The sequence below is a fragment of the Scylla paramamosain genome, chromosome 15, assembly GCF_035594125.1.
Source record: "Scylla paramamosain isolate STU-SP2022 chromosome 15, ASM3559412v1, whole genome shotgun sequence".
NCBI classification, from domain to species: Eukaryota; Metazoa; Arthropoda; class Malacostraca; order Decapoda; family Portunidae; genus Scylla; species Scylla paramamosain.
In genome coordinates, this window is record NC_087165.1 from 13611012 (window position 1) to 13638511 (window position 27500).

General features: G+C 38.2%; 1 protein-coding gene across 1 annotated transcript in view; it reads left to right on the forward strand.

Annotated features, from left to right (window-relative positions):
- Positions 1-148: 148 nt before the first annotated feature.
- LOC135107241 (uncharacterized) overlaps positions 149-27500 on the forward strand; it is a gene marked incomplete at its 5' end in the record, with an annotated part of 51811 nt that continues 24459 nt past the window's right edge. Inside the window, 2 exon segments of the mRNA XM_064016901.1 lie at positions 149-380; positions 9554-9723. Of these exon segments, the coding sequence (XP_063872971.1) occupies positions 149-380; positions 9554-9723 (402 nt within the window).

Sequence of the window (27500 nt, forward strand, 5' to 3'; positions counted from 1 at the left end):
TTTTTCTTTATTTTAGCATCATGATGTCACTTCTTTTCTTTACATGTAATTTTTTTTTCGTTATATCGATTTTGTTATGTTCGTGTCTTTCTGATTATTTCTCTCTTGCCTTATATGACGATTTTGATGTACATTCTTACTTTCCTTCCTACTGTTCGCTTTGTTTTCCTGGAATTCTTCCTTCACTTTCTCCCACCCCCCCACTCCTCACCTACTAAAGCCCCCAGATCACCACCATACCGCTAACACCTCTCTCACCGACGCAGTGGACTCGAACTCATGGATCCAACTGACTCCTCGACGCAGGCACTACTTCGGCCGCCACCAGCAGGGGTCTTCCGCCAGCGTGCTGCCGGTCGGAGGCGCGGCAGCTTCACAGGGTTTGAGAACATTTCCTTCTCCGCTAGCTCGTCTTCTCTCTCGTCCTCTGCCATCTCCAAGGCACACTACCATCATCACAACCACCACCATTACTACTACTACTACTACTACAACTGTATAGCGTTTCTAGACTCTACTAGAAATGTCGACCCTAGTTATTTACTAGATTGGACCTGCACTGCTTGTTGTGTTCTTGTAAAGCCATTTTCACACTCCGGCTTTTCATGTTCCGCTCACTCTGTCTTCATAGAGCACAGGCAGCGCCTTGCCACTCCACCGCGGCCGTGTAGCCCTTAGGCAGCAGGCTCTTTCTCCTGTCACTACTCGCACCGCCCGGCAGCCTCCCAGATTTATGGCTCTCAAGTCTTCTCGTCTCTGCCTTGAGTGATGCTACCACTACTACTGCTGCTACCACTACTTCCACTACTACCACTACTACTGCTGCCGCTGCAGCTACATTCTGGAAACTGATATCTACCGTGCCTATCTGAATCCTTCTTTCCTTTCGACTCCTGGAGTTGACGGCCTGGGAGCTCGGCCTTTGTGTAGCCGACGAGTGTTGTCTGGTGATTCTGCATGCCAGACTGCAGGTGTCCTCTCTTGTTGTCTCTGAATTGGCTACTTTCTACACCACTACTCCTGAATGCGCTTCCAGATACCTGAGTCTACACCACCTCAGTCAGTCGGTATATGCTCGCGGAGCTCTAAGGTGTTTCTTCTTCCTTTCCCGCTCTCTTCAGCAAATAGGGCGGTGCATGTGTGTGAGACAGCCTGTGCCCTTCCAACACTACATGGCTAGTCCCTTAATGGACCCCGCCCTGGAATCACCCGTAGCGACCTGGAATTACCTGTAGACCAGTAACAGTATTGCCCACCGTGTGTCCCTCAAGTGTTACAATTTGATGTGTGGAGAAACTTTTACCATGTTCCTGTCCCCCTTTGGTGCGGCGCTGTGCCTCACATACCATCCAGTAGATGCCGCTGAGACAGGGATAGAGATCCCCTCCCTCCCCCAACCCAATTCCAGACTCTTTGTGACCGGTGTAGTATGAATAGTAAAGAAGAATCAAAGTTGCAAAGATTTTATTTAATTTTCAAATGCTACCGTGTGTGTGTGTGTGTATTCGTTTTTTATATTTAACATCTGGCTCGTGATTTCAATATTAGTTTGAAAATTTCGTCTATTTTCTTCTTTCCTTTTTTTTATCATTATTTGGCTGTGAGTGAACACACCTAAAGGAGAGAGAGAGAGAGAGAGAGAGAGAGAGAGAGAGAGAGAGAGAGAGAGAGAGAGAGAGAGAGAGAGAGAGAGAGAGAGAGAGAGACTGTGAACCCTTGTTGTACCTCGCACTGCAGTATCACCTGAGCCATCGCTAAACAATAAAAAAAAAAAGAAAAAAAAAACCTCGAAGCAGGCACGGAATACTTGACACACGGCTTCCCTGTCCTTGTGTCTAATGAGTGTCATCGGCATGTCTCTCAGCAGACCAGAGAGATTGTTGTGTGATTGGATATATGTACTCTCGTATATTTGCTTTGTATCTTGGTGTCTAGGAGATCTGAGTGTGGTGAAAATCAATGACCGTGTGCTTCTTTACATTATATTTGTAAATAGGTAACTATGTTCTCTCTCTCTCTCTCTCTCTCTCTCTCTCTCTCTCTCTCTCTCTCTCTCTCTCTCTCTCTCTCTCTCTCTCTCTCTCTCTCTCTCTCTCTCTCTGTCGTAAATGGTAGCTTCCAGACTCATAACTCACGTAGCTCACTGTCAAAGAACACCAGTGTCATACTCACTCCAATGAACATACTGTTATGTCCTTCCATCGTATCCTTTGGGCCACACGTAGTAAATGTAATGCAGGGGACGAGAGGTAACTGTAGATATTTGTGTAAGTAGAGTACAAGTAATGGTGTGTAAGTAGGACAACGTGGTGAACTTAGCGCTGTGGAAATTGTGAAATTGTAGCAGCAGAAGCAGTTGTTTTAGTGTTGGCAGTAGTTGTGGTAGTAGCAGACGTAATGAAGCAGGTGTAACAGTGATAGTAATACGTGTTTTTAGGTTGACTGGTTTGGTAATTGAGTGTAAAAATTGGATTCATGTGATTTTCATGTGAGAGGACGTGGCGTGTGGGATGGAGATGATTAACTGACATGTAGCTTTATATTGTAACTTTTTTTTTCTGTCTTAGATACACCTGTGAAATTCTTTATGAGATACTGCGTGAAAAAAGGAAATAGTGAGATTCAAAATAACAAGGTGAGAGAGTGAAAACATTTTCTTCATTGCACTTTCAAAACTCACGTGATAGTCTTTTGTCGCATTACTAGTTCATTATGTATCTTGGACTGTATTACTGATTAACTCGTTTTTTTTTTATTGATTTCTTCTTAAATTTTATTGTGATATGTTTCAAATTAAAGCCAGAATGAGATCCCTTTATTTTATTTATTTATTTTTTTCCTAGCCCACATAGTTAATTCAGAACCTGTTTTTGTTTTTGTTCATCACGTAATTAAAAGTGCTAGGAAATCCCACGATATGATAGAAGTATAAAGGCTTTATAGTTATTCTTTATATGTGGAAAAGAGCTTAAGTTTTTTTCTCAGTATAATCAGTCATTAAAACCCACTGAGTGAGGTATTGTTGTACCTGATTTTTCTTTTCTTTCAGCATCACCTTTTTTTTTTTTGTGAGCGTTTGTGTAAAGTGACTGTTTTTAATAAGGGATATGGTTTCAGATTCATTAGTAAAAATCTCTCTCTCTCTCTCTCTCTCTCTCTCTCTCTCTCTCTCTCTCTCTCTCTCTCTCTCTCTCTCTCTCTCTCTCTAAATCACTCCCCTGACTGACACAACCTCTTCTTCCTCCTTTTCCTCCTCCTTATCCTCACCCTCTTCCTCCTCCACCATCACCACGACCACCACCACCTCTCCCCATACTCCTCCAACTTCTTGTGTTTCTTCTGCCCAATTTTTTCCATCTGTCTCCACGTTATTTCGGTCGAGTAAATAAAACATCTGACGTAATTAGTTTCCCATGCGTGAGTCGAAGGAAGACAAGGCAGGGTGGCGGAAGGAGAGAGTCGGAGGGAGGGGGGAAAGAAAAGAAGTAATGAATGGTAGAACAGTCAGGGGGAGAGAAAGAGGGTAACAGTGGGGAGAGGAGGGTAAGAAGGGGAAAGAAGAAGAACTAATGAATAGTAAAATGTCCAGGTGGAGGAGAGTTGGAGAGTAATAATGGGAGAATGAAGGAAAGAAAAGGAAAGGAGAAGAACTAATGAATGGTAAAATGGCTAAGGGAGAAGAGTTGGAGAGTAACAATGGGAGGAGGAAGGAAAGAAGGGGAAAGGAGAAGAACTAATGAATGAACGGTAGAGTGGTCAGGGAGGAGAGTAGGAGGGTAATCGTATGGGGGAGAGAGAGGAAGGGAAGAAGGAAGGGGGAAGGATAACTGATGAATGTAGGTCAAAGGAAGAACTGGGAGATAATGAATAAGAGAGGGAGGGAATAAGAGAAAAGGACACAGCTGATGAATAATTGCTTTTTTTAACTGAGTTGTTGAAAACTATATATATAAATGAGAGTTAATGGTTGAAAACACACACACCCAAAAAAAAAAAGTGGAATTAACTTTACAGTGTTCTTTTTTCATTCATTAGGGAAATCAGCTTGAAAAAAAAAAAAAAGAGAGGGAGAACTACAAGACAAGCAAAATCATTCATGAAAGAAGCATGGAATTTATGACTTTATAAGAGAACAAACTCGGAAGCAGGAAGGAAGTGTTGGTAGATTTATGAAAGAGGTAGTGATCGGATGCCAGCGAGATAGAGCGTGGCTATTTGTCGTGAGGGATGAACCTTGTGGAGGAAGGGTAAAAGGTGTAAGAGAGATAAACTTGAGATTGACGTGGATGGAAGTCGAACGAGGCAAGGAGAAATGGAAAACAGTTAACTCTTGCTGGCGGCCTGGGAGAAGGAAATAGTGGCTGGAAAGGTTATTCTTTTCTCTTTCTTTTCACAGTGTGTGTGTGTGTGTGTGTGTGTGTGTGTGTGTGTGTGTGTGTGTGCCTGTGTTGCCTACCTGGAATCGCTGAGAAAGTGTTTAGAAAGCTTTAGGGAAGGAAAGAAAGCAATTGTGTCTGGATCCTGAATCCAAAGATAAGACCCACTGCTTGGAAGGATTAATTAAAGTAAACAGAGTGTCTGAAGTGAATTAAATCCGAGAGAATAAGTTAAACGTCACCGAAAAGCAGAAATATTGGTGCGAATGTGAATATAAAGAGTTAGCAATAATTTAGTGCATTGCTTACTAATATACAGGCGTGAGAAAAGTTTCTTACTTGTAGCTCAAGTGGGAGGAGAAGAGATATTTTATAAACTTTTGGACGAAACGGGTGTGAATATAGTTTTGTGTATTTATGAAATGTGAGAGACGAATAGAGAAAGCGAAATATGAAAAAGTTAAAAGAAAAAATGGAGCAGTGTGGCAAATAGTAAAAAAGAAAGGTTTAAAGTTTAAGAAGAAGAATTTAAAGTATTTCTGAAGGCAGATCTTGAAACTTAATGGGATTTACGTGACTTGGGAAAGTTAGGTAACAGAAGGAGAAGAATGGGCAGGAACGGTGGAGTGATGAACTGAAGCAGCCATTCTCGTCAAAAAATAAGATGCATTACAATAGCGTCTTACGGAGAAGGCTGGATAGACTAAAGGTGAGAGGGGAGAGACAGACAGACAGACAGACAGGCAGAAGCAGCAAGGAAGTAAACAGGAATATTCATTAGGCAAAAGAAGGTTAATGAGAAGCTAGTCTGGAAAAATAATTAAGACAAAAAGCAGTTTAGGTGGAAAGTACATCATGTGAATGTATTAAAGGGAGCAAGTGGCAGGGGTGGTCTTGCCACAAACAAAGGTGCTGGAGAGGAAGTACGAGTATGCAATGTAAATTAGGCGAGGCGAGAATTCTGAAAGGCTTTTGAGTGACACTAATGAGAGAGAAGCATTGATTAAGAAGATGGAGTGCACAGTTAGGAATGCGAAGTAGTAATATGGAAGTGAGGTGCCGGAAGCCATTCCTCAACAGAGAGGAAATGTGAATGCAGCTGTCAGAATTTTTAATGCAGGGAGAAACTGTGTCGCTAAATGGTGTGTTGTGTGGTTCATTGTTTGCTGGGACTAGAGTAAGGGGGGAAGGTGTAGATTGCGCTCGTGTGAGACCACAGAAGAATAAAGGAACTTTGAAACTACAGAAGTACGAGTTATTTTACGCATTTATGATTAAAGAAAACTATTAAAAAAAAAGTAGTAACAATGAAAATTAAATGCGTAAAGCCTTCGGTTCAAGGAAACGAACTGAAAAAGAAAAGAGAAAGAAAATCACCAAAGCCAAATTATTAAAATACAGGGAAAGGTTTTTGTAGGTTAATGAGTTAAAGTGATGTATCCTGGTAGGCGATGTCTAGAATTATGAGTAATATACAGAGAACCCCACTGAGAATTCAGATGATCTCTTTTTATGGAAGTGTTGAGCTGAGGCAAGTTTAGTAAAGAGACATGCGGCTAGAGGAGCACAACTACGTATGTGTGTATATGGATATAACTGTATGATAAAAGAAGCTGAACATTTATATGGTATTAAAATTAGGGAAATACAAACAAATGCACGAATATTCATTAGAAAATTCTGGGAGTAGTTTGAAAGAAAGGTCAGAAATGTGTGAGGGCATTATTTTTTTCAATCACTTTGATCACACACACACACACACACACACACACACACACACACACACACACACACACACACACACACACACACACACACACACACACACACACGTCCTGAACACTACCTTTTCATTTGAGTCTCACCACATAAGAGCCACAGTTCGTAGCCTCACACCCACACGAATAGCACGTGTTAAATATAATGGACATCTAAATGACTGCTGGGGAAACTGCGGCGCATCTGCAGGTAGTCGAGGCGAGACCCGTTGTCCCCACTGCCCCTTTGTGGAAGGTGACGCTTGACAGAGAGTCCCCGCGGCGTCTAATGCCAAAGTCCATTAGTGTAGGCGGAAGAGACCAGCAGATTGAGGGTAAACAGAGAGAGAGAGAGAGAGAGAGAGAGAGAGAGAGAGAGAGAGAGAGAGAGAGAGAGAGAGAGAGAGAGACTTAATCATAACTTCCTGCAGCAAACACCCTCCAGACAGCAACCATGTGCTTCCTTCCCTCCTTCCCTCCCAGCCAGTGAGGCAGCGCCGCACGTACCCTCAGCACACACTGGCGGGAAGCTGGGAAATTCATATTTGTGGCGATGATGAAGATTAAGAGGGTGAGAATGGCGGTGCTGGGTACGGCAAAAATTACATTGGTGTAGCGTTGTGAAAGGCTGTGAAGTAATATTGTACGTAAATAATAATAATAGTAATAATAATAATAATAATAATAATAATAATAATAATAATAATAATAATAAGCGGTTTATTATTTAGGTAGTTAACAAACTGAAAATATACAGAGGGGGTGGGGAAATACTTAACATTAATCCTAAAGGTAAGTCTAATCTAGAAGTGTGTGTGTGTGCTGCAGTTGATGTGTGACCAATGTAAGGAAAATGGGACCTTAGCGTAACTGTATTTAGGAAGAACATTTATTAAGATGGATCGGGTCGTGGCGTGACACTCGAGATATGGATGTCGGGTGGCGGAGTGGAAGAGAGACTTTGTGATGCCGGTGCGGATGTACGAGTATGCATGAATGTGTGCTACGCTGTGCTCCGCTGTGCTGTGCTGTGCTGTGTTGCCGCCCTCTCGGTGTGCTATTAGATGCAATAACGGTAAATTTGCCAAGCGTTGAGGCAAAATGCAGGAATATGTAAGAAATGTGGGCTTCTACTGGTCTGTAATAATGCGGAATGTAATCTTATGTCATATGGTAATAGTTGGTATGAGGTAAAAAATGTGATAGGGATATGTTTTTTTTTTTTTTTCTGGAACAATAGTGTTGTCTCTGGTACGAAAAAAAATTGAGTGAAGTTGCAGGAAAGACGAGGCATGATTTCAACTCCGTTTATAAAAGTGAGAAACGAAGGGTTGATCGGTATGTATTAATTTATTATAGAATGGTCTTGAGATCTGAATTATTCTAGAGTTATATTTTTATCCCACTCAAAATTGACATAACAGACCTTAATGCTTCCTATATTTCTTGATACATTGATTAACTGAGACATGAAAGTGGAGAATATACTCTTTCCAGCAGCTGGAAGGAAGGAGGGAGGTGAAGCAGGCCAAGGTTGTGCCGCCATGCTGCCTACCATTATTTATTATAAACACCATCTCTCCATCCCTTCATCCCCTACTGTGTCACCAAGCCATCCAGCCATTCACCCCATTTACCTCACCATTGTTTCCTTTTTCCATATTCCCCTCCAGCTAAATTATCTTCCAGCATCCTCTTTTCACCCTCAGACACAGATCAGTTTTAATATTTTTTCCTGTACTTTCTGAGCTTTCAACTCGAAAAAAAAAATTACTCATGGAATGTTCCATAAATTCTGGCATTTGTTAGATATCGACCTTAACAAATTCAGTTCACATCCAGTGCGATTTTGTCCTGAAGAGCCAAATCCAGCGGCTTTCCTTGGTGATGGACGTGATCCTGCCACTATTGTTTATAGAGGAGAGCTTGGTGTCCTTACTGTGGGTCTTGGAAAAGTGACTAATAACAAGGCTACTATAGAGAAACTTCTCATGAACAGTTTTGCATCAATATGTTAAAAAGTATGCGTATCTCACAGATACATTGAAATTTACACTGAATTCATGTATTTGTCCTCAACCTATTGATCTAGTGCTGCTATGAACCCTGATATCCTGTGTTATCAAGGTCTCGACTTGGTCATTGATTCGCAAGTATTGGTATGATACCTGAGTTCTGGCTTGCTTCCTGCTTCTAGGAAGAGATATTAGCTGCGATTAATTTCCTGGAATCTCTTCCCTTTCGGCAATGGTCCCGCCTGCTTCTCGCGGCACCACGGCGCCCTCGGAGATTAATTATGGAGTCTGCCGGGGTGATTTACAAAAGAGTGCTGTACGTATATATATTACATGCTTTTTAATGTAAGATGGGTGCTGGCCAAGGGCAACAAAAAAAAAACTCACTGAGGTGCCAGTCCATAAAAGGAAAAAAAAAAGAGGCAAAAAGAGTGTGAGAAGTATATATATATATATATATATATATATATATATATATATATATATATATATATATATATATATATATATATATATATATATATATATATATATATATATATATATATATATATATATGGATGCAATTATTGACTTGTTTATAAGGTGTCGACTGTTAATATCCTTATCGCATCATAATCAGGCTTGAGGTGCTGTGTTCATGGGCCGATTAGCGGCGGCATCACGATTCCAGCCGTGATCCTCTCGAGATATTGCGACGGCGAATATTGTGAGGTAGAGATCTGAAAATTGAAGGGAGCCTATGTCACTTCCTCCCGAGTCGTTGATGTTTTCGGTAATATAGATGATGAAGCGGGTGTTTGAGTTCTTGGGTGTTTCTTGTTTCACTGGTGGTTCTGTTTTGACGGCACTGGTGGTTGGTCCTGTTGTTTCTGCCAGTGCTGGTGGTATAACCTTTTCTTAGAGACAACGTTCATAGTCCTCCAGATGTTCCTTTTGATACAAGAATGAGACCTAGACACATACACACACACACACACACACACACACACACACACACACACGACTACATTTTTTTTTTTTTTTTGTTGATCCTGGCGCTGCTGTTCTTGCTTCGTTGGTTTCTGCAGCGTTTTTACGAATTAGTCGCCTTCTCAAATTGGACTTTATTTGTTATGGGTTCCCTTATGATTCTCACCGAAAGATTCTCTCGTTTGGATTCCTTGATTTTTTTTTTTTTTCAGACATACATTGCAACACAGGAAGCGATGGTGGTGAATTAAACAGGTGTCGCGTGAATGACAGTTCTTCCTACCTCGGAGGAAGGTCTTAGTTATAGTCACTTCCCCTTCCAACCCTCCCTCGTCAGCCCCTCACTCTGTTCCCTCAAATACCTCCCTTCCGTTCCTGGCTCCTCTCGCTCGTACACGAATGGAGACTGATTTTTATTTTCTGTCTTCCGCAGCGACGTGGGTGAGGCGGCCCTTCGAAGATGACGACGACCTGCAGCCTACAGAAGGCAAGATTTATCTCTCAGACTTCCAGGTAGAGAAGTTCACGTATTACTTCACCGACGTGTTTGACCACAACAAGGACCGGGTCATCACCATCGAGGACATACACGCTCTTAACGAGGTATGTGGCTGGTGAGAGAGAGAGAGAGAGAGAGAGAGAGAGAGAGAGAGAGAGAGAGAGAGAGAGAGAGAGAGAGAGAGAGAGAGAGAGAACAGTAAATAATTGATGGAGGAACGATTTGAAGTTACTGAATAATGGCGCTGCCATAAAAAAGGTCGTATAAGATTACGAGGTGAAGGAAGAGTGAATAAGTGAGGAAAGGAGTGAGTGTACATATAGTTGTGAAGGATTATGCGAGAAGAAAATCCTGTTTCTATTAAGCGACAACATGCTTTTGTGAAGTATCTTAGGGGTTTTGTTTTCAAGTGAATGATTATTATTTTGTTTCATGTGATCGAGGGCAGAAGTAAATAATACGTAGATTGGAGGAACAATTTAAAATGATTGAGTTATTGCGCTGCAGTAACAAGGTCGTGTAGCGCTGGATAGAATTTTTAAGGGAAGGAGGAGGAGGAGGAGGAGGGTAAAGGAGTGAGGAAGGGAGTGAGTGGCCATATTATTGTGAAGGACTATGTGAAGAAAAATTCGGTTTCAAGTAAGCATTAACATAATTTTGTGAAGGATTATATTTTGTGTTTGAGCTTTACGGAGGTTTGTTCAGAAGCAATTATGTATTTTTTTTGTTTCGTGACTTCATATTTCAATACCTAGCGTTATGTTTCACAGTTATTTGAATATATTATCAGTGTTGTGCATAGGTGGCGTCGTCAGGGCCAATCACTGAAGAGTATTAAGTAAATCCCTGAGAATTTCCGCCCAGAAAAACACACACACACACACACACACACACACACACACACACATTAATCCAAAAACACCGCATTGTTTTGTGTGGTTTCCCTTACTGTAACTTAAACTGTTACACGGACTATCTAGACATCGAAAAAAATAAATAAATAAGTACGCCGGCAGTGTTTTGGAACTGTATTGTTTTAAAAGGAACTGCAAATATTCAGTTCTTATCTCTAAATCATTTTCATCGATGAGCCATGCCCTCTCATTTATGTCAACAACATTAACAACAACAACAACAACAACGAAGGAAGTTTCAAGACCTTTTCCTCCATAATTTAGGATAATTCTTTTTCACTGCCATTTGGAGACTGTCACCTTCAATGGGCGTTTTTCATATATTTTTTTTTTGGACTTGGTCACAATCCCTCTTACATATAAAACAATAGAGGTAACAACAACAGCAGCGGTAATAATCAAATTAACGACGACAACGGAGACAGCATTTTAATTAAGTACAGGTATTTAGAAAGCAATAATAATAATGTCTCCTTTAAACAAAAGTAAGAGAAGCAAAGTTTAATAGATAACAACGCCTTCGATGAACCAAAAAAAATTAAAAATCTCTGTGAATCTAGAAACTATGTTGGTAAATTTATCACGTACTATGATTTAAAAACTAATAAACATTGGTAAGGAAAACAGTTCCAGTGAGGGGACGCAAAGAGTTCTCTGCTTCACGTCCATTGGTCGCTACTGGTTTGGTGGTGACATATTGGTTGAATCTTTGTGGCTATTTTTGGTTATTGTGCCCCGAGGATAACAAGCCGAACCTTCACTGGACCCATCCACGTATTTTTCTGTCTTTATCTTTGTCTGTCTGTCTATCTGTCTGTATGTCTGTTTGGCTGGCTGTCTCTGTCTTTTTCTGTATTTTTGTCTGTTTGTCTGTGTGTGAGACACACACACACACACACACACACACACACACACACACACACACACACACACACACACACACACACACATACACACACACACACACACACACACACACACACACACACACACACACACACACACACACACATACACACACACACACACACACACTAGGCCACATGGGACTGGGATGCCCTAAAATGGAGGTTGGCCAGACAAGGCGTCGCGTCTTGTTTCATTGTGGGGGACAGAATAACAGAGGAAAGAGCTCCCGTTCCCTTTGCTTCGCCCCTCCTGTTACCTTTGGCGATGCACAGGGAATACGTGGCTGTATATTTCCAGTCTTGTTGTAGAGTGAGCGACTGGTTTGTACCCTCTTCTACTGAGAGAGAGAGAGAGAGAGAGAGAGAGAGAGAGAGAGAGAGAGAGAGAGAGAGAGAGAGAGAGAGAGAGAGAGAGAGGTGGGGCGGGGGATTCATCCGTTCCTTTCCCCATGTGTCGCCAGTTTGACCTGTACCTTGTTATCCATGTTTTTCGTATTTCATTTTACTCCATCACTCGTGCCCTATAGGCCCCGTGTCGCTGTCGGATTATATTTCTCTTTCCTTTTTCTATATATTTCCCCGCGTGAAAACAGTGATTTTTCTTACCGTGCTAACGTGTACTTTAACAGCGTCCCTGAGTGTGATGTATATTTCGTGGTGTAATGGCGCAGTTGGTCTTCTCATGTCCTCTAATTGTACACATTACTGCTCTTATAAAGCTAATATTTCAGTTTTCGGTTCTTTTCTCCTATTTTATTTTTTTTTTTGTGACGACATTTAAGAGGTTTTTTTTTTCATCAATCCTTTTTCTTTAAGAAAGGAACATATCTCTATTATCATATACCATTGCATCTGCATCTGCTTAAAGAATACTCCATCGTATTCTTTAAGTTCCGAAACTCACATATCCCCATACTGCTGTCCTATTCCTCCTTTCCTCTACTAGTCTATAATTAGATAAGTACGAGTATATATCTAAAACCTTAACATTATTCTGTACCGTTCCATGGCGAGTTCGCTCCTCCGTTGTCGTTTCTGTGTCAACCAACGTGTAGCTGGGATACGCGAGCACAGTGAGAACAAAGCTAATAGAGGTCTTCTGTGTCTCCTTCCCGGTGGATCCTCGTGTTCTCTAAAAGGCGCGTCATGTCTGCTTCCGCTTGAAAAATATTATGTGTACAATGTTGTTTACCAGGCGAGGCGAGGTATGGGGAAGTAGCGGAGTGTAACAGGGTGGAGACTATTACTGTGTGTGTGTGTGTGTGTGTGTGTGTGTGTGTGTGTGGTGTGAGGAAGCACAGAGGAAAAACAGAGGCGTAACTCCTGATCCCTTAGGAACCTGGTTATAAAGAAGCTTATTTAAAATTAAGTGCCTTTCGTGAATGAAAATTTTGAAAAATGCGCCACAAGAGGTGAATAGGAAAGTACCGTGTGCAGTTCATGGAGAAACGAAGCGGTGGTGAAAATGGAACATAGAGAGAGAGAGAGAGAGAGAGAGAGAGAGAGAGAGAGAGAGAGAGAGAGAGAGAGAGAGAGAGATGCACACACACAGTAACTCCCAATATTTTATCATAATGATGTTACCACAGCAAGATGATAGATTACACACACACACACACACACACACACACACACACACACATACACACTCACAAGGATAAGGACATACACACTGACACACATTGAAATTTAACTTAATATCGTTAATTTATTAGTCATTTGCAAAGTACATTAAAAACTACAAGAATTTTTATACATATGCCTTACTTGAAATGAAGGCTTAAAGCAGCGAATGAAAAAGGGGTTTACATGTACTATATTACTTTGTCAGTCTCCCTCTCTGTCAGCAACGAGTATGACACTATTAAAGAGATTACATTTCGTAATAAAACCAACACCACATAGCACGGAACAGTCGAAAATCTAAACGAAACATTCCAAAATTTCAATCGTTCCCACTCTGTTAAAAAGTTATGAGTGCAAAACTTATATCGGAAGAGAAATGATACACTAAATTCGAGAACTGGAAGACAAGAGGTGCATCTGGTATGCCAATACATAAAATATCTTCACGCTGGTTGGTCTCGCTCGCGCCTCTGATCAAAAGTTTACTCCAATAAATTCGTCCGAGTTCGATTTCAGTCTTGCAAAAATATAACTTACTATTTGGATAAGGGAGAAAAATATTTGACGTATATGTTTGCAACAGAAGTAGGGAAAAATATGAAATAACGATATGCTATACTAACAAAAACAACTATTTTAAACAACACGGGCCAGGCAGTGGACAAGTGATACTATTTTATGAAACACTTGTGCACACGGGTGGCTGGCTTGACCCGATAACTGCCGCATCGCTGGGTAATATTGGGAAATTAATAGAATGTATGTTATTTTTTTTTTTTCAAGTTATAAAGAGCAATTCCAAATTAATTCAAATATCCACCAATGTCATGTAAGGGCCACAATAACACTAAAGGAAAAAAAATATTGACTTTCAGCACAACCTGGAACTCGTGATGTGTGTGTGTGTGTGTGTGTGTGTGTGTGTGTGTGTGCTGCCACCTTAAATGGAAAAGAAATTATTGCGTTTTTTATCCAAAGCACCTAGTAATGAATTATTTCAACATAAATGCCGAATAAAAAGGAGTCTGTTCCAGAAAAGACTCAACTCTCTCTCTCTCTCTCTCTCTCTCTCTCTCTCTCTCTCTCTCTCTCTCTCTCTCTCTCTCTCTCTCTCTCTCTCCTCTCTCTCTCTCTCTCTCTCTCTCTCTCTCTCTCTCTCTCTCTCTCTCTCTCTCTGCAGGTATGAGGTACACTTAATCCGCTTCCATAATGCAATAGACGTCTTATCCTTGCATCCCAAAGCTCGGCCCTCGACAACCATTCACCGAGCCTTGTTTATCTCCATTAAGCCCTGTAATGATGGGCGGGTCGAGGAAGCCTGAGCTGTGTGTGTGCGTTTGTAATAATATGTAGTGATGAGGATGGTGAGATAGTAATGATGATGATGATGATGAGGAGGAGGAGGAAGAGGATTCTACGAATACTACGACGACTAATCTACTACTACTACTACTACTACTACTACTACTACTACTACTACTACTATTACTACTACTACAACTACTACTACTACTACTATTACAACTACTACTACTACTATTACTACTACTATTACTACTACTACTACTACTACTATTGAGGAGAGCAACAACAAAAACAAAAAAAAGAAAGTTCATGCATCCACTGACTAAAAATGCTCGGAAAAAAATTCATATCACTATATTCAAATTCATGATAACTGACTTTAAAAAGGGAGTAAATAAAGTTTACTAAATGGAAACTAAAGATAAGTAAAAAAAAATAGTAAAACAATTAAGACACAGGGCGGTGGTGTACTTTGAAATTTGACCTTAAAGTTCACTGTCATAGGTTTAGTGGGTTGTGTTTGTGACGGTCGCTTGATGCTGTGGTGAGGACCTGCTGGTTGTGGTGACATGCTCTTGTATGTACAGGGTGCCGGGGCCTCAAGGGAAACATATGTTTATGGCGCGTGATATTGGATATTGAGTACTTTGAGGCCAGACCACTTCAGTTGAAGTCATATGAGCTAAAGTGGAGAGGAGGTCCAGTGGGTGATGGTCTGGGTGTGCGTGCGTGATTGCGTGTGTGTGTGTGTGTGTGTGTGTGTGTGTGTGTGTGTGTGTGTGTGTGCGCGTGTGTGTGTGTGTAATCTATCATCTTGCTGTGGTAACATCAGTATGATAAAATATTGGGAGTAACTATTCGCTCAGATTTCGGAATATCCCTTACAAGAGGAGAGTAAATCATATAAATTTACATTCATTAGTTTAAAAAATTAAGAGATAGCGGGGATGAGGCAGACAAGATACTTTGTGTCCGTAATCAGGAATGAGCTCGTACTCAATGGAATTTAATTAAAAAGTAGGCTGAAAGATATCGGTCCTCAAATAAAGCACTCGTTGATTGGTGTAGAATCAGTAATCAGGTTGTTAGTGCCGACTCGATAAACAGCTTGAAAAGAATACCAAATACATGTATGAATAGGAGTTAATAAGTTGATATAGCTATGTATGTTTTATGTGGGGACTTCCGTGCATGCGTACTGGCGTCTTGCAGTTTCCTTGGTCGCCATGTTCTTAGGTGTTTATGAATTCGCAATAGAACATGTATCGGTTTGATAATGTACCATTAGTCTTTGATATCCAAGGAAAACTACTGATGCGACTTTTCTTAATTTTGAAAGGTACTGAGTCAATGGATGAAACCCAAGGCAAACTTTATGACCGTTCTCATTAATGTCGGAGTAATTCAGCATAGTGTGATCTAGCCTAGTGGTAGGATATGATATATTCCACAGGTAATGTATACGTTGCCAAATTTTTAGCACAGTTGAGATATCTTACGAACAATGCTTTTTCATAACTTTGAAGAATTCATGGAAGGAGAAAATTGGTGCTAGGCAACTATACGTTTTTTTTTTATTAACATGGATTCTATTGAAGGAAAATTAAAAGTAAAATAGCAATATATTGTAGTTCCCATACAGTAATATCAACTCTTTTAGATTTTCTCGGAATAGTTATAATTCATAATGGACGTTCATTCCAGGAACCTAGAATGAAAACTAACGCAATACAAAAAATTTATACTACTACCACTGCTATCATTACTTCTATTACTTTGGCTAGTGCTGCCACTTTTGCTTCTTTTACCACTACATCTACGGCCTCCACTGTTACTATCAGTGATTTGAGAGACTTGTATTCAGACAGACACAAGCAGAGAGAGGGCCGATGATTATTATAAGTATTTTCATGGCTTCTGCTAGTCTCACATTCTGGCTTTTCCATTGTTACTACCGCTGAGAAGAAACGTCAGATAAAGACAGACAGACAAACAGAGGGACGATGATTATAATAAGTATCTTCATGGCTTCTACCAGTCTCGCATCCTGGACCTTCCATTACCTTTCCCGCCCCACTAATCAAAGGATATCAAGGGATGGCGGGCACGGGGCTCACATGGTTCAGATATTATCAAGGGCTGAAGTGGACGCGAGGAAAAGAGCCTCAGAATATCAGCCACCATCTCTTTATTGGTTGTCATTTTATCGCTTCCTACAATACCACTGCTGGTGCTACCGCTGCTGCTGCTACTACTACTATTATTGATATTAAGACGTAACACTACTGCTACTGCTACTGCTACTACTACTACTACTACTACTACTACTACTACTACTACTACTACTACTACTACCAATAATAATAATAATAATAATAATAATAATGATAATAATAATAATAATACCACCAACTACCACTACTACTACTACTACTACTACACCATCACTACTACAACTACGACTACTACCACTACTACTACTACTACTACTACTACTACTACTACTACTACTACTACTACTGATAATAATAATAATAATAATAATAATAATAATAATAATAATAATAATAATAATAATGTTATTTCTTTTTGTTCCTTCTCGTAAAATTCGTTCGTGCGTTTCAGGCATCAGGACGTTGCCAGAGATAAGTAAGGAGTGATCTACATATTATCGAGGACTGAATTATTCAGATAGCATTGCAAGTGAACGATGGTTTATGAAAGGGACATATCCCAATTATCATATGATTTTTTTTTTTTATTATTATTATTAAAACTATTAATTGATTTTTTTGAGTTTTTATTAAAACAAATATTGATATAAAAAAAATATAGATCAATTAAAAAGTGTGTGGGTTTTTTTTTTAATATCTTTATTTTTTTTAAGCATAAGGCTATTTTATACTCAACACTTTTAAGAACTCTAAAGAATATTTTACATATGTACAATTTTTTTTTTTTTTAAGTAAGGAACACATCCTAATTATCAGATTAAGAAGTTTTATTGATTTTTTATTTATTTTTTTAATTAAGGTCCTGACCTAAATATATATATATATATATATATATATATATATATATATATATATATATATATATATATATATATATATATATATATATATATATATATATATATATATATATATATATATATATATATATATATATATATATATATATATATATATATATATATATATATATATATATATATATATATATATATATATAAAACATTGTGGTTAAAAGTTTTCTCAAAAATAACAGATAATTAGAGCATGAAAAGTAGACATGAATACTTTTCTAAAAGTTAAATATGGTTATATTTTACGCACCTCTCTTAAGAATTCAAAAGAATATTTTACCTATGTACATACAATAGTTCTTCTTTAAGCACATATTGGGTTTCCTCGTGGAACTGATACAGCCCACCTCACTACATAATCATTGTCTCAGTTCAACATAAGAATTAAGGACTGCTGTGAGCCGTTACCTCTGCTTAATTGCCTTGAATTTATCTAAAGTCCAAAATTATGGTGAGAAGTCTCCAGCGGGTTGTTTATTCAAGCTTGTAATGTTGTATGACGTCAATAGTGTTAAGTCTCTGTTGCATGAAAAATGGAGGTAACTGAAAAAGAGTCATTATCAATACGAGAAGTCTTCTTTTTCCTCTGTGTTTCCAGTAACACATTTTTTCTTGCATTTTAGTGGCATGGCGATTCTTTGAAAGAGGAGCGAAAATTTGCGAAATCGAAAATTTTAGTCATGTAGTAAAGTGACAGCAATGAAAAATTAATGGGAAGAAAACGTATTCATCTTCACACTTATTATTTGAACATGCTTCACTTTTTGTTTAATATGTTACTTTTTTTTATATAAGCTTGTACGTCGTAGTTTTTATTTTTTTATTTTTTTTGTTTCTTTTTTTTTTGTTAGTTTTCAATACGAGCAGAATGCCTGAATTATCAGAAATTTTAGTAATCACGTGGAATTTCACAGAGCGTGTCACATTTTCCCACAAGTAAATTCTGCAACAAATTAATGGCTCTGTATTTATTTATGGGAGCGAGGCGCGGTCGGTGCAATATTAGTTGTGAGGATTTGCGAGTGATTCATGTTCGTGCTGGGGAGTCGGGCAGTGGGAGCCTTTTATTGGATCCACAGTGTGATTCTGGTATGAATAATTTTAATGAATTCGTGGGCTGGCTGGCATGTACTACTATTGGACTCGGTGACTGGAGAGCGTGTATGACTGATTGACTTATTCGCCGCTAAGTGAACGACTAAAAAATGAATGATGAATGTATTTGATCTCTTTACATATCTGACATTCCGACTTCTGTGTTCATTCCTGTTTGGCTTTTTTCTCTTTTCTCCCGTTCTCTCTTTCAACGTGTACTTATGTATATCTTACTCATATTGTGTAAGTGAGACATTAGGAAAGGATGGAAGGACAGCATCAAGAAAACCACAAACCAGATAAGTGAAGTGTCACCTATACTGAACTTCTATTTTTCGTTTTCATTTTTAACTTCACCGACTGGAGTGACGCTGCCCGATTGACTTGATTGCATTTATTTATCAGTTCACGACTCACCCAAGTTTGTAGCTGTCTGGAAGATAACAACTATAAACCAATTAAGATAGCATGAATTAACTATTTGACAAATGTACTCCCAAAATAAGAGAGTTGTCGCTGTTGTCAGTAATAGTTATGAATTACTAACATCATATCCTGCACTTACTGTCTTCTACTAACTGTCAGTGTTGATCATTCAGTATTCACGTAAACGTCTAACCTTGGTGAACTGTGATAACCATAACATTTGGCAAATACACTTCAGACTAAGAGATTTCGCTGTTTTCATAAGAGTTGTAAGTTATCATTTCCTTATCCTATACTTAATATCATCCTACGAAGTCTTGATCACTCAACATTCATGTAAATGTATGGTGTTAGCAGACTGTCTTAGCAACTTAAACTTTCCTCAGTGGTAAGCTCAGTTATCTCCATTCCTTCCCCTCTTTGGCAACCAATGCTCGTGTAACTTTCGTTATATTCTACCTTTTTTATTATTATAGTCAATGCAAGAAGCCTCTTATTTATTTTATTTTATTTTTTTTTATTTCATTTTTTTTTTTTTTATTCATTTATTTTTATCCTTGAGAAAATAAAAGAATATGAGTAACGTTCTTTCTCAACCGAAATAAATAGTCAAAGAAAATTCATGAATTATCGACAAACCTGCCAATCTCTTACCGTCATCCACCGCATGGCCAAGTATGAGCATTATGAGAAATTCACTCAAGCCAGCTTTTTCACTTCACTCTTTTTCAGGCTTCCCCTCATTCCCCTGTTCCTCCTTCAACTCCTTGTCTTCCTTCTCCTCCTCTTTCTGCTTCTCGTCTCCCTTCTGCTACCCCCTTTCCCATTCTCCCTCCTCCTCCTCCTCCTCCTCCTCCTCCTCCTCTTGGAAGACTAATGAGCCAACTAATTACAAATTTTAACAAGTATCTATTTTTGCCTCTTGACCAAACTTTTCTTTTACCTCGTGGAATGACATGAGAGTCTTCTCCAATATGTTTTTGCTCCATGTTTTATCTTTCATTTATATATATATATATATATATATATATATATATATATATATATATATATATATATATATATATATATATATATATATATATATATATATATATATATATATATATATATATATGTATGTATTTTTTTAATCTATTCGTTTTTCGACTCATTCTTATAATCGTTGTGATTTTTGTGGTGTATTGAATCATTATTTATCTGATCTTTTTCGTTTATTTATTCAGTATTTTTTTTTTTTTTATGTTCTCTTTACTGGCAGGAATGTCAAGGAGTGTCTATGTCAAGGAAAAATAAAGAAACACGCTTTTACAATATTTTTTTACGTAATGGTTTTAATATTTCCTGATGTGTGTTTCGCATATTATATGTCTACTTGCCATTTGACCTTTTGATATGTGTCTTATTTTGTATGTTATTATACTTATTAATTTCACTATTTATTGCTATTGTCATTACCTGTATTACAATCATTATCAGCATCAATATCATGCATCGAATAATTTAAGTAACAACTAACACAGAGATGGTAAGAAAAAGCAGGGCACACTAATAACTAAATAGATAAATAAAATTTTTTTTTCTGATTTTTTGCGTGAAATGCACAAACAACCTACGAATATAAGTAAAGGTGGTGGGAGGCCTTTCTTAGAGTAAAATATAAGATGATGACAAGACGATACATTCATTATAATGCTTAGACCGAACTCTACAATCATCTTTTCTTGAAATCTGGTTGTCTTCATTTTTCCATTTGAATAATAAAAGAGTTACACTAAAGCCACAGCCTGGAATGTATAAATATCAATACATGTGGGTGAAGAGGGTTGGGAAGGCCCAGGTGTTACAGTAAAATATAAGATGAGGAGGACAAGAATCTCTTTTACTGTAGTTTTAGCGGACTCCACTACTGTACTTTCTTTACACCCTGTTTTTTAATTTCCCTTTTTAAATAATAACGAAGTAGTAATAAACCTACGGAAGGGTAAAAAACACAAATTAACTCTTATCGTGCCGGAGCCGTTCGGGTGGTATAAGTATGAGCAGCAACAGTCATATTTATAGATTCGTTTGTGCTTTAATGCGAAGTTACCGAGTGCATTTGTCCGTCTGTCTGTCTGTGTCAATATGTCTTTCTGCTTGCGTGTATGTATGTGCGATGTATCATGTTTGTTGTTATGTATGGATGATCGATATGCATGTAGGGTATTAGCATTGCAGCGGCCTCATGTTTACGTGATGTGACTCATGGTAGTGGTGTCTGTGTGTGTGTGTGTGTGTGTGTGTGTGTGTGTGTGTGTGTGTGTGTGTGTGTGTGTGTGTGTTTGTGAGTGTGTCTGTGGACAGGTGGGTAGGTGGATATGGATGGGTGAGTGGGTGTAGCTGTAGGTGTATACGCTCTTGCGAGGTGAGAGAGAGAGAGAGAGAGAGAGAGAGAGAGAGAGAGAGAGAGAGAGAGAGAGAGAGAGAGAGAGAGAGAATTATTTTAATCTGTTATTTCCTTTTTTTGTTTCTGCTTGCATTCCTTCTCCCCCCCATTCCTAACCTCCTTTCTTTGCTTGCTTCATCTTTCATTTAATATTATTCTTTGTGTGTTTCCCAGAAAAAAAGAAAGACAAAGACTCTGTACTGTTTGCCTCGCCCGGAACTCGTTCATAAGATTTTTATTATGCTGTCGGTTTCCTTTTTTTTTTTTTTTTCGGTTCCTAGTGGTGCATTTGCTCGAGGAAAACACATACATTCCCATACAGCAGCCAAGCGTAACAAAGAGACACACACAACAGCAGTAGTAGTAGTGGTGGTAGTAGTAGGAGTAGGAGTAGTAGTAGGTGGTGTATATTTCCTTTCTTTTTTTTTTCGTGTATTTGTTTCTTATGTTACTTATGTGTGTGTATGTGTGTGTGTGTGTGTGTGTGTGTGTGTGTGTGTGTGTGTGTGTGTGTGTGTGTTTGTTATGTAGAAATGAAAGTGCAGATCTTGCTATCACCAACACTTTTACTAATACCATCATTACTGCTACTTTTACTGCTACCACTACTACTACTACTACTACTACTACTACTACTACTACTACTACTACTACCACACCACCACCACCACCACCACCACTACTCCTGGTTTTACTACTGCAATGATGACTTTAATATTTTCTTTCTTTTTTGTGTGTGTGTGGAAAACAAGATTACATCAATAACCGATAAAGCAAAACCCTTGATGCAGTATAGAAGGAGCCACGTGACGGAGGAGAACACGAGGCTGATAGAAAGTGTCTTGTGCTTCCTCAAGTGACACAACTCGACCTGCCTTTGCCTTGGTATCTTAAGAGTGATGAGAGTAGAAAGACCTCGAGGCATGAGAGAGAACGTGATATTATTAGGGTTTTTTTTATCGTTTCCTTTATTTTTACATCGTTTTATCCTCTTTATTTTTATTTTTTTGCTACTGATTCTTTGAAATTCTCCGCTGATTTTCTTTTTTTATCGTTTCCATTATTTTTTTATTTTGCTTAACATTCTTTTATTGCTACACATTTTTAAATTATCTGCTAACATTATTTAGGGTTGATCTTACATAGACTTTTTTCTTCCACATTAATAGAGACGTTTTATTTATTTATTTTTTTTATTTATTTATTTATTTTTTTTTTTTTTTACTTTATCATTGTCCCCATTTTCCTTCTCCTTCGCGACGCATGACGTAATTAGTATTGTCTCATCTCTTTTCAGCGGTGAGCTCTTTAATAATCTGCCTCATTCTGTCATCCTATTTTCCACTTTGCGTATATTTAATGGTATTTACTCGTTACAGAAGACTCGGGTAGTGAGGAATTTGTTTTCTGTCTTTTAGCGGTGTTGTTGTTGTTGTTGTTGTTGTTGTTGTTGTTGTTGTTGCTTCTTCAGATAGCGGCGATAATGCTGTTTTTATTATCCTGTTTTGCATTTCATTCTAGCGGAGGAGTCAGTCTACTTTTTTTACGGAATATATTGGAAGGTTGGAAAGATTTATTTTTTTTTTCTTTCTCCTTTTCATCTTCTTCATAGCACAGCGTCATTTATTACTGCGGGATGGGAGATTAAATGTCCGCCATCCTTCCTTTCCACGCCTCGCCTCTACATCTTCATTAATTCCACTTATCTCATCAGTGAGCGACTCTCTCTCTCTCTCTCTCTCTCTCTCTCTCTCTGTCTCACTTTTATCTTGAACGTACTATATACTTACAGACAGACATGAAATAACTTGTATGACTTGTGAGTGAGTAAATTTTACTGTACAAGCAAGTTCTCCCAGTGTTGCCAATATTGTAAGTTACCTAATCCTGTACAGACACCGTAATATCTGGTTGAAATAGAAGCATGTTTTTCAGGGTTGTGAATGATTCGGAAGATTATAGATAAATAGCACATTTTTTCGTAAAAGTATATATTAAAAAGGAAGATTGATACTGTAGCCAAAGGAAAAGAAAACGTGGGTGAATATTTTTCCATTAACGTGGCTTTATTTTGCCGGGAAAGCATCGTCATAACTCAGCCAAGTTTTAATGGAACATGGAGCTTCGGGTAACATACTGTCTTTTTAATGGCAGCGCTACCTGTTGTGTGACTTTTTGCTTCATTATCCCTTGGTTTAGCTTTTGCACATTCGGAAATGACCGTTTTGGATACCTGAATTATGTTTCTTTCTGTCTGTCTGTCTGCCTATCTGCTTGCCACTGTCCCTGTTTGTCAGTCTGTCTGTTTGTCTGTCTGTCTGCTTGATTGTCTGCCTGCCTATCCGTTTTTTTCACTTTCTGTCTCTCCATATCTGTGTGCTCTCTCTCTCTCTCTCTCTCTCTCTCTCTCTCTCTCTCTCTCTCTCTCTCTCTCTCTCTCTCTCTCTCTCTCTCTCTCTCTCTCTCTCTCTCTCTCTCTCTCTCTCTCTCTCTCTCTCTCCAAAACATCAAATTCCCATCTCGCAAGTATAACATTACAGTTTGACTCCATCTCCTTTCATGTCGTTCTGTTTCCCCTCCTCTTCCTCCCGCTTCGCCTAGTCCCCTGCGACACCTTCCTGGAACCGCTGGGTGGATTTGACCATCACCTTTAGGACCTAATTACCGATAGTCCCTGTACCTTATGCCTCCTGTCAGTGTGAATAGTTGGAAGCAAGTGAAAAACCGCTGTGTGCCCGTCACCCTGCTCTTTTTTCCACCCGTTTCTCTTTCTTTTTCCCTTGTCCTCTTGTCTATTTAGTTATGGATGGGTGTGAGTGTAAGGGTGTGTTCCATTCTCACCTTGGCCTACTTGATTTTTGTCGTGCGTCAGTGTATTATTTGTTATGTTTGTTTGTGGGTCTTTGTTTATGATTTACCTTGATCTGTCGGTCATTTTTACGTAGCAGGTGTTTTAACTTCGTGTGTGTGTGTGTGTGTGTGTGTGTGTGTGTGTGTGTGCGCGCGAACATACATAAAAAGAAAATGACTTTTAGTTCACTACATTTTCAGTCTATTCTTTTCTCGTTGATTTTTCTAGTTCGGTGTTTTCTTCCATTGTTTGATTATTTTACAAGTTTTTCTTTCTGCTGTCTGTGTATGAGAGAGTGGCGAGTTTTTATGACGAGGTTGTTATCTGCTTTTATTTGTGTATATGTATGTATTTTTTTTGTCTGTTTCTCATTTCAATAAGTGACGACTCGTAGTATTAAAAAAAGGCAGGACACTTTGTCATTCAGAGATGTTTCTTAAATCCGTCTGACGCAACAACCTGGGCAATTTAATGATGGATGGTTTTAGTTGTTAAGGAAGCTTTTGTAGTAGCTCTATGCGACCCATAGTTCTCCATTATTCCTACTCCAGTTTCCCAGAGTCAAACATGGCATAAATTTTCTACTGTAAAAAGATTTTGATCGGTTCTTATAGTAGCTCTCTGCGATCCCTAAATAATTTTCATTGTTGCTATTCCAATTTCCTTGTGAGACTCGACATAATTTTTCTACAGTACAAAAGAAAAAACAGTACAGAATAATAACTTTTTATTAACGTTACCAATGGAAATGAGAATGGCCAGGGGCTTAGGAGCATTGTGTAGTGTTGTGTATGGCTGGTAATTGTTGCCTCTCAGGAAGGAAACGCTATGCTAATTTGGCTCCCGAGTTGAGTTTAGAAGCTTAATCCTAAAGAAAATAGAAGAGCAGAACAATACGAAGGCTATCCTTGCTTGATAATATGAGGGATGAAGTAATAATTATAACCAGACGACCCCGTGCCTAGGAGCCGTTCAAGGGGTAGTCAGCAAATTCAGAATAATGATAAAGATTAACAAGATCTGCAGCATTACCATAGACTGACAATCTTTTGGAAGAAAGGAACTTGATGGGACGGTCAACTTTAAATAAGCCTCGTTTCAAAGGAGTGCAGGCATGGAGGTTTATTTTGACACATGAGATGCGTACTCTACGCTATAGTCAGTCCTTAACGATCCTAAACAGAAAGAAACTCCAAGGGATGACTTTTGCAGACTACTCTTTTTAATAACGATAAATATTTTCTTACTGGAAACAAGAGGACATAATTATAACCACAGAGGTCACAGATAAGTTCATAGGTATGCATCTTCCTTTTGTGTAGATGTTTTACTCTGAGTGTCTTACATCTGTGACAGAAGATATGTTGCTGACGATTGTTTTGTCCTTGAAACTTGATTCACGTATGGCTTCATTCCTGGTGCCTTTCAACATGCCCAATAAACTGTCAGACTAACTGGCTTGACGACTATTTAGGATGTCATTATCATTTGTCTTTCTTGTTCAGCTAATTCCGAACCATTACATGCAAGTGATTCATCCTTATCAGAAATCTTTTTGAAGGCTGATCACCCGCTGGCAGTGATGATATTAGAACGTGTTTCATTTCTCATTTCGCTTCTGTTCTGCCTTACGCCACTGTAAACAGATTACCTGGAAACAAATACACTGAGTGTTGCTATGATAACGTAACATTGTTTTTATACCGCGGAGGCAAAAAGCAAGAGCTGCCGCACAGAGTGAGAAATGAGAGAAACAATGTTGGAGGGGAGGTTTAAGAGACAGCTGAAAAACCTCTGACATGCAGTAATAGTTCCTGCAAGAGAGGTGATGCTGTTATGCAATTGAATGTTGCACAAGATAGCAACTACCTGAGTATCTGAGAAAATGTTAGAATATTATTATTTTTTTCTCGTGATTTCCCTCAAAAATTTACAAAATAAGAATTCAGCATTAAGATTCATCTTGCCTGCTTTCTTAGCCGCTTATGCTGTTTTTCTTACCTGCATAGATGCATCATCAACTTATCATTAAAACTGATGGTAATATTGTGTACTTTTCCATGTTTCATGTTTCATGCATTGCGAATAGTTTTCTGTGTAACTAGAACAAAGAATAAATGCATTTGTTTTAAGATGGACGAAACTAAATGTCTATTTTGTTGAATGAGGAGAAGTAGGAACAGGGAGAGAAAGAGTTGAAACATAAGAAGGGTTGAGAGAAAACGAGTGGCGAGAAGTATGACGAAGAGGAGGAGGAGTAGGAGGAGGGAAGAAAAAGAAGACGAGGAAGAAAAATCTAAAGGAAATTAATAGGAAATGGAGGATCAAGAAAGGAAGAAGAGGAGGAGAGGATGATGAGTAATGAGAGACAGGAAGAGGGATAAAGAGAAAATACTCATATCAGAATATAGTAAAAAACTTTCCAATATCTAACAGAGAATTCTTGCTTGAAGAAACCGTTCTGTTCCAAAATTTTGGGTTACTATTGAGAGAAGAGGATGGGTAATTAGCAACTTTCTATTGGGTCCACTGCCAAAAGAACCATTTAAAACTTGTTCTATAAAAATATATATATATATATATATATATATATATATATATATATATATATATATATATATATATATATATATATATATATATATATATATATATATATATATATATATATATATCGTAGACAAACATCACACTTCCAGATTTTTTTACTTTGACTTCTACTTAACAAATTTTTTAAAGTTATTGTAATAATGATCATAATAATAATAGTAATAAAAGCATCAGGTAAATGTAGTAAGAATGGTAGTATCGACAAAGATACAAATAACATTAATTTCAATAATGATAACAATAAAAATGGTGGTGATGATTATGATGTTGATAACAATAATAGCAATATTAATAATAATAATAATAATAATAATAATAATAATAATAATAATAATAATAATAATAATAATAATGATAATGATAATAATAATAATAATAATAATAATAATAATAATAATAATATCATCAGTAGTTGTAGTAGTAGTAGTAGTAGTAGTAGTAGTAGTAGTAGCAGTGGTAGTAGCAGTGGTGGTAGTAGTAGTAGTAGTAGTAGTAGTAGTAGTAGTAGTAGTAATATCAGCAGCGATTTTCGAAGTCAAAAACCTTTCTTAATATTCGGTAAGCCACAATAAGGTAATCATGGCGAGCGTATAAAACTGAAAAGCATCACGGCTCTCATTTATAAATTTA